This window comes from Aspergillus flavus, chromosome 5 (assembly GCF_009017415.1).
Source record: "Aspergillus flavus chromosome 5, complete sequence".
NCBI lineage: Eukaryota > Fungi > Ascomycota > Eurotiomycetes > Eurotiales > Aspergillaceae > Aspergillus > Aspergillus flavus.
The window spans coordinates 4,232,463-4,246,880 of record NC_092408.1 but is presented as its reverse complement, the minus strand read 5'-3'; the positions used below and the strand labels follow the sequence as shown (position 1 = coordinate 4,246,880).

The window sequence follows — 14,418 nt, the reverse complement described above, 5'->3', positions numbered from 1 at the left end:
ATCAAACCAACAGCCCACTGCTAATGATTTAATGATTGACATATACCTTATTTGATCGCACTTCCTCCTCTATATACCCCCAGTCCGTACCTCTATTAATTATCCTCCCACAAAATGGGTGTCCAGAAGAAAACCCGCAAGTTCGCCCAGGTACGCAATTCCAACCGCCTTATCAAACCACCGGAGAATTCCAAAAACTAACAAGACATTAAACCAGGTTAAACGAGCCATCAAAAAGCACGATGACCGCGCCAAAAAAGACAACAACGCCCCGAAACAAGACAAGGCCAAGGGCGACGAGGTAGTCCGGGCGATTCCCCAGGCTCCGTCGAATATGTTCTTCGCCGCCAACACGGCCCTCGGACCTCCTTACCATGTGCTGGTGGATACCAACTTTGTCTCCCACTCTATTCGCGCGAAGACGGATATGCTGAAGTCTATGATGGACCTGTGAGTGGATATGCTATTGGGTGGTGGGGTGGCGATGGCTGATTGTCAACAGGTTATATGCGAAGTGTATCCCGACGTTTACGGATTGTACTATTGCGGAATTGGAAAAGTTGGGTGATAAGTTCCGGTTGGCGTTGAGGGTGGCTAAGGATCCGAGATGGGCGCGCGTGCGGTGTGATCACCCCGGTACCTATGCTGATGACTGTTTAGTTGATCGGGTGAGTTTTTGAGAGTTCGAAAGCTATGGGATGACATGGTCTAATTTGGTCGAAGATTACAAAACACAGAATCTACATTGTGGCGACGAACGATAAGGACCTGGTTCGCCGTATTCGCAAGATTCCCGGTGTGCCGATCATGAAGGTCGCAAGAGCGAAATACGTCATTGAGAGATTGCCCGACCACTTTGAGTGAGCGTGTGCAAGGATATAGAATATCTCGTGTTGACAACTACGGAATCCACATCTGATTGGGACGGTTGGACAAGGATATTGCAAATCCGACCCCAATACTGCGATACCGGCAGATCTTTATCGGAGGAATCCATCATCAATCCAATACCGCCGCGGACTCGCTTGGATTTCTGCGGAGGAGCGGTTTCAGGACACAGCTACGGAGAACACTAGATGTAACTAGCAGGGCTGTATACGACTTCAATGATAATACTTTGATACCATTGGTATACGAAGAGTGGAGATGGTATAGATAAGCAAGCAAGATGACTCAACTGCGGCATTTTCTCCAAGTACTAGACTACATTAAACATGAAATAAATACCCCATAAACCTACATGCGGGGTCAGCCTTACCCTTCATCCATGACCCATTTATATACATCTCTCAATTGAATTGACAACACAATCTGAACCAACCCAAAAACAAAATGCCCGAGAAAGAAACAATCGTAGTAATCGGGTACGTCATGCCACCCTTATATCCCCAATCATCAAATTCAACCTCCAAAACTAACTCCAAAAAAGCGCCGGAGTAATCGGCCTCACAACCGCCCTCCGCATCCAAGAAACCCTCCACCGCAACCAAACCATCCAGCTCATAGCCCGCGACTTCCCCAACACCACATCCCTAAACTACGCCTCCCCGTGGGCCGGCGCCCACTACCGCCCGGTCCCCGGTTCAACACCGCAAGCCCTCCGCGAAGAAACCCAAGCCAAACAAACCTACAGCTACCTCAAGCAATTGGCAAAAAGCGACCCCTCCTCGGGCGTAGCAATCATAGAAGGAATCGAACACCTCGAGAACCCACCTTCCGAATATCTCGACGAAAGGAGTATCAAAGAATGCTACGGTCATCTTGATGGGTTCAGGATCCTAGGGAAAGACGAATGTCCCGAGGGGGTGAAATGGGGAGCTCGATATGAAACTGCGGTGATTAATTCGCCGGTGTATTGTGCGTATCTTCTAAGGAAGTTTGTGCTTGGTGGTGGGGTTACGAGGGAATATACAGTCACGGATCCGAGGGAGGCGTTTTATTTAGCGCCGAATGTGAGGACGGTGGTTAATTGTTCGGCATTGGGGTTTGGGGATGAGAGGTCGTTTATTATTCGGGGTTTGTTTTCACTCTCTCTTTTTCTTCACTATCCTGGTCTTTTGTTATCTGGGTTTACATGTTGTTATGTGGTGTGTTAACGATGTGTCTAGGGCAAACGTGTCTCGTGCGGAATCCTTGCAGTCAGACTGTGACGAGGCAGAATTCCGATGGGTCTTGGTCCTTCTGTATCCCGCGTCCCTTGTCCGGGGGCACCATTATTGGGGGTACGAAGCAGCCGCGCGACTATGATCCCAATCCGTCGGTGGAGACGAGGGAGAAGTTGCTTGCCAATGCGGCCAAGTGGTTCCCGTTTGAGCCGGGGAGTGAGGGGAAGTTTGATGTGATTCGGGATATTGTAGGTAGGAGACCGGCTAGAGAGGGTGGGATGAGGATTGAGGTGGAGAAGGTTGGAGAAGGTCGGTTTGTGGTCCATGCTTATGGGGCTGGGGGGAGAGGCTTTGAGTTGTCGTACGGAGTGGCGGGGGATGTTGTCAAGTTGATGGTGGGTAATAAGTTGGTTGGCGAGAGAGCTTCGTTGTAGATGTCATGGATGTGTTTAAGTTGATTGTAAATATGTTTGGTTTGGATAGGACTTTTGCTGTATACAACATCTAAAGATCCCAACTCTATAGGACCGCAGGGACACTTTCCAGTCTAACATCAAGAAGTGCATAAATCATTGTACCTCAAAGGACAGAAAAAGAAAAGAAAAAACGCTAAGTTCATTATAGCAACGAACGTTCTTTTTTACGTACAAAATCTGGCATAACAAATGGTGTCCTTCACTCCGCCACGAATGCACGACACTCGATCTATCTCAATCTTGTGTACGCGGCTGTTGTCTTCTAGAACCTTTGGACATGAATCCAACTGGGCCGGAGTTCACGATCAAAGATGACACACAAAACGTCACACGTTAACCGCAGCCCTCAGTCGAGGAGACCAAGACAAGTGATTACTCGGTAATAAACAACACTGTATCTATCATCCAGGAGTTCAACACTGCGGGCCCGGACAAAGGCCTGGTTCACCGATACCAGGGAGGGAGCGCTGCCCGAAAGCCCAGGAGTCGCAGTTTCTTGGGGGTATCGCACACGCTCAGCCCTCACCCTCCTGTGCAATGGTTTCGTCGTTCGAAATCGGTACCGGTGCCCCATGCAGCCTCGCCAGTCGCTCTTCTTCCTTCTGTTCCCGGATCCTCTCCGTCTCCCTGCGGAGGGCAGCCAGGTTGAAGGTATCGTCGTCGTCACCCTCCTCGTCGCTGCTCTCATCCTCGGCACGCCAGTTACCGCTCTCAAACAATGTTCGTCCAGTGGCTTCCTTGGCCTTGCGGGCTTGTTCTTCGGCTTGCTTCTTGTCGAGACGCTGCTTCTTCCACTCGGCGAATGTTTGAGGGGTGACCGGTGTCAGGTTGCCCGTGAGCTTGTGTCGTTCACTTTCGAGCCAGTCCTCTAGTGTCAAGGTGTTGAGTGGAGACTTGTCCATCAGGGCCTTCTCAGCCGCACGCTGCTCCTTCGTCTTCAGGACGAATCTGTTGAGGTCAATCAGTATCAATCAAAAAACAGTGTGAAGACAACGGCGCAACATACCCAGGGGGCAAACTGTGCTTATACTTGCAGGCGTCACCTCCATTGGGACAGACCCAGAACCAACCGTACTTCTGGTTCTCGACCGCCTCAATGAAGAACTTGCAGACCTTATCGGTCGTCGTCTTCGGGTTTCCGTGCTTGCTGAGGACGACATTGCGCAGCTTCTCTTCATCCCAGTCGTCCATCGTATCCTTCTTCTTATTCTCCTCCTCCGTGGCCTTCACGTCTCGAGAATCGGTGTACAGATCCTTCTTAGCAGCCTTGCGCTCCACATTCGGATCGTGACTGAACTTGCACTTCTTTCCCTTCTCACAATTGCCCTGCTTGAAGAAGACACACAGGACGGTCTTGGGATCCACACCGAAGGGAATCTTCTGCACCTGCACAGGCTTGAACAGCTCAGCTGCCTCCTTCTTCGCCTGTTCGGCGGCCTTCTTTTCAGCCTCGCGACGGGCCTTCTCGGCCTCTTTCCGCTTCGCATCGGCGGATTTGTTCGATTTCTCCTGGGTTCTTAATTGTTCGATCTGTTTCTTGGCCTGAGCACCTTTTTTCTGTAGGATGAAAGATTTTGCTGTCAGTGGCGATTTCTCTCTCGGACGGCCGTCGGGGGTGTTGAAAGGGGGGGATAATATGCTTTGGGAGGTCACTACATACGTTTTTCATACCAAAGGTCTGTTCAAAAAAAAAAAAAAATATACGTTAGCGACGTTATAGGATCACGCGATCGGGGGTGACAAACCTTGTCCTCGACCGAGGCCTTCTTCTTCTTGGGCTCATTGTTCTGCTTCTTAGGAGGCATGATGGCGGTTTTCTTTTTCTGATTCTCTCTATTGATAAAACCCGATCAGATAAGGATAGGTAGCGCGCGCCTGTCCAGCGGTGGCGGTGTTGTTGATCGAAACGAACCTCCCACAGTCGACGGGTCGAAAACCGTTGGTGGGGGGATGCTAGGGCGGAGGCTGTTAGAACAACAAAGCCGGATGCCCGGAAGAAATAATAAAAATGAAGGAAAGAAAGATAAAGAGCAAAAGAACGCCTCTCGCGGTTACACAGACAAGAGGGAAATGATCGTGGTGGTCAACAGGAGATCTTTCTTTTCGGTGAGTTGAAGGATGTGTTCTTCCTCCACAGTTTCGAGGTGTGGGTTTTCCGTCTTGTGGCGGCACCGCCAACAGATTTAATCTTTTGCCCTGCGATTAAATGCACTCACTAAGTTTTCTTGTCCACCATTCTTTTTCGTGCATGCTACCAAATCGATTCTCAGCTTCTCGAGTAATGGAAATACGGCCAAGACTGACTAATTCTTTTTTTAGTTAAATATTAGCAAATTAATGAGGTCATCAGCCAGGTATTTCCATCTCACCGTTTTTAACTGTGAGCAGATACCGAGAGTATCCCATTATTTGCTGTCATATATCTACTACAAGCCTCCTGCTAGCACGAGAGGTTGCAAAGCATGCAAGTCCACAGTATATACGACTGGTCCCGTGCTTAGGAACATGTGAAGTTGAGAAGATAGGGGCATCAACCGGCGGGTATATATATTTCTTTGTATACGACGGTTCTGTAGGCCATCAATTGTGCTTGCGTCGAGTGCCGTCTTTTACTCTCAACATGCCCACCAAAACATACATTGCTATCTACGTTGGTGACCCGCTCGACTACACAAAATATCGCCATACAGCCCTGGACTTCGAGTTCCCATCTAAGCCAATCGTGCTACACATCGTGGGAGCCCCAGGCATCTATGAGTATGACAGAAGAGAGAACTACAACCCCAGGGTGAGCCAGACCATAGCAAAACTTCTAGAAGTAGCGATGATCCCGGATTTATTGTACTGATATAGGAGAGGAATGAGATGAGAATACTTACTATCCATATGATCGGCTAAGGAGCGCAGTGACAACCTTAAGTTCGTAGAAATAAATTAAGAAATGTCATGCCGATATATTCCTTTTCGTACTTAGGCGGAAGAATCTGAGCGAGATAGATTGGCCAGTCTGGCATTGGTTTCAGTTACTGAAATGCTCGAATATACTCCCAATATTCAGGATACCAACCGGCACTCTCCCAGTCCAGAATAGCTGTGACATATCCTTCTTCATCAACTAAAATATTGCGGGGGGCGAAATCCCCATGAGTAGAAACAATCTCGTGATCACCGCTCAAGGCATGCTTGGTATAATGTCGATGAAGATCTGGAGCCGTTCTCACCATGTCGACTAGGATGAACTCATTGAATTCCTGCTCTGAGTCGAAAGGTCCGCCCTCAAGAGACGAAAACTTGCCTATGATAGCTTTCCCCCGGCCTAAAGCGCCAATGTAGGAACCTTTCAGCTTGCGGAGTTCAGATATATGGCCATGTAGTTCTTCAGCTACACGCTGTTTGCGGGTGGAGTCCATCCCCTTCCACGCTTCCTGGAGTGGCTTTCCGGGCATGAAGTCCATGACAATCTTAGTTACTTTGCCATCTTCCCAGTGCACATCATGAAGTTTGGGAACGGGTATCGTTGTGTTGGCTGAAATAAAACAAAGAGTCTCAGCTTCCGCAGCACAGAGATCTGGACCAGATTATTGCCGACCTTAAGTATTGTGCGGCCGGCGAGTGAATGAAGGATATCGCCCTTGGGAACTACCCCCTCAGCTTCCGGTTTTGATATAGAGGGACAGAGGCGTGTTGTTCACCATTCTCGATCATTGCTAAAGCCCTACAATAATGTTTTTTTGTGATATAAAGATGGGTACGAAGTGGATTCTCTAGACTACGCACAGTCGTGTTTACCTACAACCCGAAGTTGTTTAAGGGAATGTGAGAGACCGGGAACGAAATATATACGGCATCCCAGAGCAACTAAGAATGCTACTTTCCTCGTGATGCTTTCATGCCTGAAGCGTTAATCCTGTCACTCAGTCACTTACACTACCATGTATCTTCTACAAGTATACTCGTAGAATTAATGAAATTGACTCATACTTAACTGCTGTGTATGGAAGACGTCTCACACGCCTAAATCACTAGTAATGCTGTTTAACAGATATTCTCCCGACTAAACAGATAACCACAATACAGAAGTCATAGCAGCTTTAATACCGGACCACTAACAGTTACGATCTAATATTCAGAGACTTCATCTCAGTATAGCCCCACTCTCTTTTGTCAGGAAAAACCCATAAAAGAAGAAATTCTTTCCAATCTTTAGACTCGCGACTTGCCCGGCTATACTCCCAGTACATGGGAAAATACCCAGCGAACTCCCAGTCCACAAGAGCAGTGACCTTTCCCTGATCATTGACAAGAATATTTCTTGGCAAAATATCGCCATGGCTGAAAACAAACTCCTCACACCCCTGTGGTGCATCCTCCTCCTTTGATGAATAGCCGCTTTATGATGAATTATCATCTAGAGAAGCGTGCAGCATCATATCCACTCCAATCAATTCCAGGAACTGGTTGAATTCTTCCCTAGACTCAAATGGCCCGCCCTCTTGGGCATATCGGGAACCGCTTAGGACTCTCACCTTTCCATCATTCAGAGCCGCAATCTTTTCACCCTTAAGCTTACGGAGCTCAGAGACATACCGCTTCAAGTCCCCTGCGAGAACCTCTTTCTGGTCATAAGTGAAGTCCTTCCACACTTTTTCAAGTGTATCGCCCTCCACAAAGCCCATGGTTATTTGGACTACATCATCGTTTCCGCAGGGGGTATAAGTTGATTTTCCTTGTTCATCGTATTTGACCTCGTACACTTTATCGTCTTCGTAGCGGATGTTGGTTGATTTTCCTGCTTCATCATAGCGGACGTTGAGTTCCCTGCCGTCTTCATACTGAATGCTACGGATTTTTGGAACGGAGATGTTTGTATTATCATTGATATATATGAGCGTCAGAGCCTCGTAGATCTTGAAGCCCTCCTTCCCACATTTATGTATCGTTTTCCTCTCCTCGTCCTGAAGCACGATGTGGTCTCCTTTATTGTATATGACTCGGAGTTGAGATATGTTATCTAATGTTTAGGGTTAGCTGATGCCACAAATAGGTAGAGATATCTACCACTACTATCCATTTTGAAAACGCTATAGACTGTAACCGATGACTTTGCATGGTAAATCAACCAGATCAAAAAGCAAGGTCATATATATATACTCGTCTATATAAAGGCTTTTAGAACACTGGGAAGAGAAGTTTCGATCAAATACTGAGTTGATGGTGCCATGATGCGGCTTGCCATATTCAAAACGGCTTTGAGGCTCTTCTTCAAACGTGTCAAGGGGTGGAGAGTCCGAATTGGGGTGGTTTGAAGGACAAGATGTATGTGTTACGTATGTCTGTCTCTATATTCTGGATCAAAGCGCTGATGTTGGCGGTTGGTTGATTCAGGCTTGTATGTTGTAGTAGATACTATCCACTATACCAACATCACACATGGAGATGGATCGATTGACAGAGTCTTCTACAAGGGCTCATTGTTATGTCAGACAGGGACAATATGAAACGTGGTTACTCCTTGTTCGAGATGCGGACAAAGGTTCTACAATATTCCCAGGTGGCTCTTTCCTGGGATTCTACAAACAAAGAGAAGATTAGATGCTCACGCTAACGAATACCAAAGCGTTAGCAGGATTGACTTGACAGAAGACATGTAGATATACCTTTTGTTGCTTTTGGACAGGTTGATACTTTAGTTATCTTATCCATGGTACGCACTCCGGATTGAAATATTAACCTCAATTACATATCCTGCACTATCTCGGTATCTCAGGCATAAGAGTAGGTACCACTAAGTTTACACCTCCCGAGTAATCGATGCGTACATTACCCCGAACGTTCAAGCTCCTAAACTCTCAATCTCGCACATACTGTAGTGCACACCTCAACGCAATAGATAGTGTCTCTGATCATCTCATACAACTCATTGATTCTTATTTTAAGTCGTCACCAATGTCATGGATCAAGCCTGTTTCAAATAATTTTTTGCATATAATTAAGAGATCTCCTCGATTTTAGTGGACTTAGCCGACTCCTCAGCATCCTTGTCAGCCTCCTCAAGCTCGGGCATCTCCTCGTCATCCTGGAATATCTAGTCAGCAATTGCAATCGTTTGACGTTGACAAATCTGTTTGCGAGATTGACGGGACCTACCGACTCGCCCTCAGCACCAAAACCACCAGGGCCACCAGGACCACCAGGACCACCCATTCCCTCAAGGCCTGCACCAAGCTTCGAGAAGTCAATGTTTCCGAGACCACCCTCGCCGCCGCCGAGGGCATCGAGGCCGCCGAAGTTGTTCGCATAGTCGTCCTCAGGAGCCTCATCCTGCTCATCCTCATCGACCCACTGCACAATTATCAGCATCGCACGTCTTCGCGTTGGTAGACGAGGTCACATTCCATACCTTATCGAAGTCGGTCTTGAGGAAGTGGACCTTCTGGCTGTCCTTCAGAAGACGGGGCCAGTATTCCTGCTTCAGCTCCTTCTTACGCAGGACCAGCTCGACCTCACGGTCACTGTGGTTAACCTTGGAGTTCTCGGGGTCGATCTCAGCGTACAAGTCCAGGGAGACTTCATAGCGAACACCCTTCTTGGAATCACCGGCGAATGTGACATTGGTGGGGGTAATCTTGAGGGTGGCTTCTTTACGATCTACATCAGGAGCTTTGATGTTCACATAAAGGTAATTGCGCTCAGCTTCGTCGGCAGATGAGCGCTGGGCCCATGTGACTGGAGGGTTACCACATGTTAGCGAACCTCGATCCCATTAGGAAAGAATAAAAGCCTGAATAAGCGCGAAGAAAAGCCTTTTATCTCTTTCTGCTCCATTCTCGATCTCCTAGAAAGGAGAAAAAGATTGATAAAGAAAGTAAGGTGGGAAGGAGAGGTTGGCATAACTTCCAGCAAAGCGGGGAAAGGTAAGAGGGGGAGCCTGCAGAATTACGTACCTTCAGGGTGGACCTTGGAAAGCTCAGGCATTATGAAAGTGAGGTGTGCAACAGGAATTTTATGCAAGTAGGAAGTGAAGATGGGAGGAGGGGTATATTGGACAGTGGAAGGGAATGATATCGTGAAGGGTCAGTTGGAAGCTGAAGAAGTTCAGACTAAGCGTGTTTGGTGAATAAGGGAAGATTACTAGTAATACTCGTACGTACTACTAATACCAACCACTGCTGATGATCCGCTCTAGAAAGTACTGGAACTCTCACCCTGTTTACCCGCTGTTTGACCTGTTTGCGGATTGTTATCTGCCTGGGGCATCAACATACACACGACGTCATTGGAAGGCGGTAAATCACTTTACTCTGCCCGCTGACTCAGCAGGGACTGGATCGTTCCGTTCGCTGGCCACGATCATGTTCGATTCCGAATCAACGAGATGGACAATGCTGATTACACTCACAAATGAGAATTGTCGAATCCGTAGTGCGATCTGACACTGTTCGAAGGACACGGCAACGCTGTTGACCTAAACTTATTCCAGGCTATCTCACCATATTGCCGAGGAATTCTGTGCGCTGAGATACCATCCTGCCTGGATAACCCCACCTATTGCAACGGCCCAGTCCATAAATATTGCATCCTGAGTCTTGAGCTGATACGGCCCTGACCTTTCTGAATTACTCTATATATCTTCGCCAACCCTGCCACCGATATACAGGCTATCTGTCATACACTCCACACGACCAGAAGTATAGTATAGAGGGATCCGTGTGCCAGCCTGATCCATCATGGAGACTCTCAAAGCGGTCTTTTTCGGTCCTGATCCTCAGGCACAGGTACGCTCAATAACTACGCTGTCGCACTGCCATTCTAACATAAATTTTATGTACAGATGAGAAAATGTAACGCACTCATCCGCGCCAATACTCGCCAATTGGACCGCGATATTGCGCAGCTCAGGACTTTGGAGAACAAAACGCGGCAATACATCATGAATGCCTCACGTCGAGCCGAACGAAACCCATCACAGGCGAAGCAGGCCACCCAGGAGGCTAAGACCTTTGCTCGTGAACTCGTTCGGATCCGGAAGCAATCTACCCGTCTACACACGAGCCGAGCCCAACTACAGAGCGTCCAGATGCAGGTTAACGAAGCATTCTCGGTGCGGAAGATTCAAGGAAGTCTGAAGAAGTCGACTGGCATCATGAAGGATGTGAACACACTTGTTCGACTACCCGAATTGAACGCGACGATGCGTCAACTTTCGACCGAGCTGGTTCGGGCTGGTATCATTGAGGAAATGGTAGACGATGCGATGCCAGACAATGAACTCTACGAGGATGAACTGGACGAAGCCGAGGAAGAGGTTTCCAAGGTCTTGCAGGAGATCTTACAGGGTAAGCTTGCGCAAGTCGACACGGTCAAAGCCGAGGAGCCATTGGAGGAGACTCCCGCCGTCGAAGAGCAGTTCGAAGATCAAGAGGCCACTCTCGAACAAATGAGAGGCCGACTGGAAGCCTTGAAGAGCTGAGTGCTGTGAACGCCGAAATGAAGCCTATGCATGCCTGTAATATGATGTTACGAGCGACCCCCAAATGCTGCAAAAGCATTGTTCTTTGTTGATATATTCACTTTTGGAGTTTGGCCGGTGGAGCACTTGGGATTTGGTTCATTTTCATTCGTTTTGTGTCTACTCTAGAGGCAGGTCCTGATTCCCTGAGTATGAGAGACTATTTCAGCGTTGTCCTAATCCATTGTCATATCTTCTACATCGGACACATGGTAAATATCATTATCTTCCTTGAAGTGGGTCGAATATCTTTGCCTTCTAAGCAATTCTATTGAGGTGAATCCTTGTTTGTTTTTTAGTGTTGAGGAATGGCTCATATGTATTTCAAAAACAGACAACAACGGACTACGGGAGAGAAAAGATATAATGGATGAGAATATAAGTTATTCCCTATCAAAGGATCAATAGAGCGTAGTGAGGATGTTGATAAAGCATGGTCAGGTCAGTGACGTTTCTATTTGCGGATGGGGCGATAACCGCCCCAAAGTGGATTAGCGGCGGAACTCAGCCTCTCCTCCAGTCTTTCTTGTTGTCCCTCGACTTCCACCCGACTCTCCCGCGCCTCTTGTCTTCCCGCATTTGCCTCTCTCTCTCTCTCCTTTTCATCAACTCAACGTCGCGTCTCTCATCCGAACGTGGCATATAATTCACTTTAATACTTCTTTTCTACTCCACTATCTACCACTTATCCCGCTTATTACGCCTGTCAGAGCAACTGTCTTGAAATCAGACTTTTACCTGCCCCTTGCTGTTGCGAACCTCTCTTCGGTGACGCAACGACTGACACGCTCGAACTCTTGGGAATCTTTTCGAGAATCGCTAGTATCGCCCATATCCATATATCTTTCACCTAACACAATGTCTGGAAAGTTGGACAAGTCTCTTGACGAGATCCTCGTCAACCGTCGTCAGGGCGCTCGTCGCCGCAATCGTCGTTCAACCCAGTCCAAGGCTGCCCCGGCAGCTGTTGGAGGAGTCAAGAAGAGCACGAAGGCTGCGAAGCCCTCCGGCAAGGCTGCTCAAGCTGGACACCCTATGTCAACTGAAAGCAAAATCATGGTCAGCGGCTTGGTAAGTCTCGATTCTCGGTTCCCCATTTTGTAAGGGCATTCAGCTAACGTCACCAGCCTTCCGATGTGAATGAGGCCAATATCAAGGTATGTTGATTAAGAGGCCTTCGCCTTGGGTTTCTATCGCCATGTCTTTCTTTCTCGAAACCTTCGAGGCGCACCGGCTTTTACACGCGTTACGACCCTTGTCACGATGTCCTCATATCTTCGCGACCGTTATTGGTCGCGTGAAAAGGCAGCGCACTCCTTTGAGCCATGTTCGCGCGCTATATGAAATCTAGCGCTCCGCGAGTCAGCCGAAGTTGAGTCCTGCCTGCAGTCCTGCGCAAAGTGCATCATGCTTGAACGGATCTTTTAGAAATCCGCTCGCTAGATCGCTGCAGGCTGTGCTGTGAATGGTAGTTGAAACACACCATTCTGATTTCATCCCGCTTGGCCGCACCTTTTTTTTGAATTTGCATTTCGGGTGTCGAGCATCAGCGAGCGCACCAGCAGACCACCAGGGCAACAGTCCATATAGCAGGCAATTTTCTCTGAAACATCTCTCCCGTCGTCCATGTGTGAGTGTGCCATTTCATGTGGGCAGGATGCACCTCTTGTGACTTTGGGACTAGTTAGGCCTCGCTTCGCCCTGAGATGGGCTACTATGTGGGTGTCTGGGGGAACCTGATAAGTCTTCACTGCGCTCCAAAATAATGTCTTGATTACGTCGGTACTCTGTGTTTGGACATGGTGTTGGGTGGATCCGACCCTGGTTCAAATAAATGTGGAAGTGGATCGTTCTTGGTACCGGTGGAGGTGGATGGGAATTGCGATGAAGACTCGACTTTCAGTACAGTGGAAATATTGGCGGCTGTTGATGCAGACTTGTGAAGTCTGTGGGCGGTGTCGGGCTTTGAGTCAGAGCTCGTTGCATCCAACTCTTGAGGGTCTTACTAACTGCCGCTGTGTGCTCGCTGATGCTCTCGCTGTGGAATTTCGGACCAACCTACGCGTCGTTTTGTCGAGCTTTCGTTCATGCCAGCGTCTCCAACCATGTCACTAAATATTCATGAGTACTAATCATGTCTGCTGGATATAGGAATACTTCTCTAAATCCGCAGGACCCGTCAAGCGAGTCATGCTTACTTACAACCAAAATGGCACTAGCCGCGGCATCGCGTCCATCGTCTTTAGCAAGCCCGACACGGCTGCTAAAGCCGCTAAGGATCTGAACGGACTGCTTGTTGATGGGCGTCCCATGAAGGTGAGTTTCACGCCTCATTTTGTATTTTACAGGCTGAGTCTAACGTTGTATAGATTGAGGTTGTCGTTGATGCCAACCATGCTCCTGAAGTCCCCGCTGCCAAGCCTCTTGGTGAGCGTGTCGCGTATGTCTATGTCTGGTGATATTAAAGAACTAATACTAACATGGAAACAGACAAACCAAGTCCCAGCCCAAGCCGGCCACTGCCAGCAAGGCTACCGACAGCACTCGTGGACGTGGCCGTCGCGGTGGCCGCCGCGGACCTGGACCTAAGTCCAACCGTCCCAAGCCCAAGACCGTGGAGGAGCTTGACGCTGAGATGGTGGACTATTTCTCCAACGAAAATGCTGGACCTGCTGAGGGCAATGCTCCTGCGAATGCGGCCGCCCCGCAGCCCGCCAATGGTGGCGAGGATCTTGGAATGGCCGAGATTTCTGTAAGTTGCCCTGGTCTGGGGATGCTGGAAGACTACCTAAGCTAACATATGTATCAGTAAATGTATCATGGTACCTTCAATTTCAATTGCAGAGGCAGGTTACTTCTGCCAAGTCAGGTTGGCTTCTAGTCGGTTAGAGATGCCATCTGGGCTTGATATTCGGATTTGCGTTTCGGTTCTTTTTTTACCCCTTTTCACTTTTTCTCGCCGTATGTTTTCCTAGTTTGGCTTTCTAATGTCTCTTCTGTTATTTGGCTCGTTGACGGGAACTGGAGGAAGACTTGTATGTATTTAATAAACGGATCGTTGCAATGAAAACGCGAGGTGAAAACGTGAAAATATTGCCAGCCTAAGGCGCCTGTCGGCTCACTAATGATCAAAACTATACTGCCAGAGTCCACGACGGTGCTATGCTTCCCTTTTAATCTAATATTGGTCATATCACACTGTATCAAGTTTTCACACATGCACTTATCGCAGCAGTGCCCGTTATCCATCTAGCCTAAAATCACGCATATTGTCAATACAGAGCCAGCGTTACAAAAGACCTGAAGTCGCAACGTTTTTGCATCTTTC

At 48.2% G+C, this 14,418-nt stretch overlaps 8 protein-coding genes across 8 annotated transcripts; 4 read left to right on the top strand and 4 right to left on the bottom strand.

Moving 5' to 3' along the window:
• Positions 1-114: 114 nt before the first annotated feature.
• F9C07_9249 (rRNA-processing protein fcf1) lies at positions 115-864 on the top strand (the record flags this gene model as incomplete). Its single annotated transcript, XM_041293467.1, has 4 exons — positions 115-150; positions 218-450; positions 503-668; positions 724-864. 4 exons carry the CDS (start codon positions 115-117, stop codon positions 862-864), a joined length of 576 nt encoding a protein of 191 aa, XP_041148389.1.
• Positions 865-1,332: 468 nt separating this feature from the next.
• Positions 1,333-2,539, top strand: F9C07_9248 (FAD dependent oxidoreductase superfamily; the record flags this gene model as incomplete). The annotated part of the gene is made up of 3 exons (XM_041293466.1): positions 1,333-1,364; positions 1,430-2,016; positions 2,109-2,539. 3 exons carry the CDS (start codon positions 1,333-1,335, stop codon positions 2,537-2,539), a joined length of 1,050 nt encoding a protein of 349 aa, XP_041148388.1.
• A 488-nt stretch (positions 2,540-3,027) lies between these two features.
• On the bottom strand, positions 3,028-4,678 carry F9C07_9247 (putative CCCH finger DNA binding protein). The gene is made up of 4 exons (XM_071511882.1): positions 4,327-4,678; positions 4,242-4,259; positions 3,588-4,138; positions 3,028-3,529 (listed from the first exon to the last, which is right to left on the bottom strand). The coding sequence occupies exons 1-4, from the start codon at positions 4,384-4,386 to the stop codon at positions 3,097-3,099; spliced, it is 1,062 nt and encodes a 353-aa protein (XP_071364680.1). The 5' UTR covers positions 4,387-4,678; the 3' UTR covers positions 3,028-3,096.
• An 809-nt stretch (positions 4,679-5,487) lies between these two features.
• On the bottom strand, positions 5,488-6,535 carry F9C07_1719793 (uncharacterized protein). Its single transcript, XM_041286635.2, has 3 exons — positions 6,171-6,535; positions 5,649-6,107; positions 5,488-5,588 (listed from the first exon to the last, which is right to left on the bottom strand). The coding sequence occupies exons 2-3, from the start codon at positions 6,034-6,036 to the stop codon at positions 5,497-5,499; spliced, it is 480 nt and encodes a 159-aa protein (XP_041148386.2). The 5' UTR covers positions 6,037-6,107; positions 6,171-6,535; the 3' UTR covers positions 5,488-5,496.
• A 158-nt stretch (positions 6,536-6,693) lies between these two features.
• F9C07_2223132 (uncharacterized protein) lies at positions 6,694-8,242 on the bottom strand (the record flags this gene model as incomplete). Its single annotated transcript, XM_041286634.2, has 3 exons — positions 7,640-8,242; positions 7,018-7,592; positions 6,694-6,954 (listed from the first exon to the last, which is right to left on the bottom strand). The coding sequence occupies exons 1-3, from the start codon at positions 7,650-7,652 to the stop codon at positions 6,694-6,696; spliced, it is 849 nt and encodes a 282-aa protein (XP_041148385.2). The 5' UTR covers positions 7,653-8,242.
• F9C07_2285534 (HSP20-like chaperone) lies at positions 8,243-9,746 on the bottom strand. The gene is made up of 4 exons (XM_041293473.2): positions 9,526-9,746; positions 8,982-9,307; positions 8,729-8,923; positions 8,243-8,657 (listed from the first exon to the last, which is right to left on the bottom strand). The coding sequence occupies exons 1-4, from the start codon at positions 9,554-9,556 to the stop codon at positions 8,571-8,573; spliced, it is 639 nt and encodes a 212-aa protein (XP_041148384.1). The 5' UTR covers positions 9,557-9,746; the 3' UTR covers positions 8,243-8,570.
• A 176-nt stretch (positions 9,747-9,922) lies between these two features.
• F9C07_2285533 (Snf7-domain-containing protein) lies at positions 9,923-11,637 on the top strand. Its single transcript, XM_041293464.2, has 2 exons — positions 9,923-10,356; positions 10,413-11,637. The coding sequence occupies exons 1-2, from the start codon at positions 10,309-10,311 to the stop codon at positions 11,049-11,051; spliced, it is 687 nt and encodes a 228-aa protein (XP_041148383.1). The 5' UTR covers positions 9,923-10,308; the 3' UTR covers positions 11,052-11,637.
• F9C07_2285532 (putative RNA annealing protein Yra1) lies at positions 11,638-14,243 on the top strand. The gene is made up of 5 exons (XM_041293463.2): positions 11,638-12,161; positions 12,218-12,247; positions 13,242-13,406; positions 13,460-13,530; positions 13,581-14,243. Exons 1-5 carry the CDS (start codon positions 11,949-11,951, stop codon positions 13,885-13,887), a joined length of 786 nt encoding a protein of 261 aa, XP_041148382.1. The 5' UTR covers positions 11,638-11,948; the 3' UTR covers positions 13,888-14,243.
• Positions 14,244-14,418: the final 175 nt, after the last annotated feature.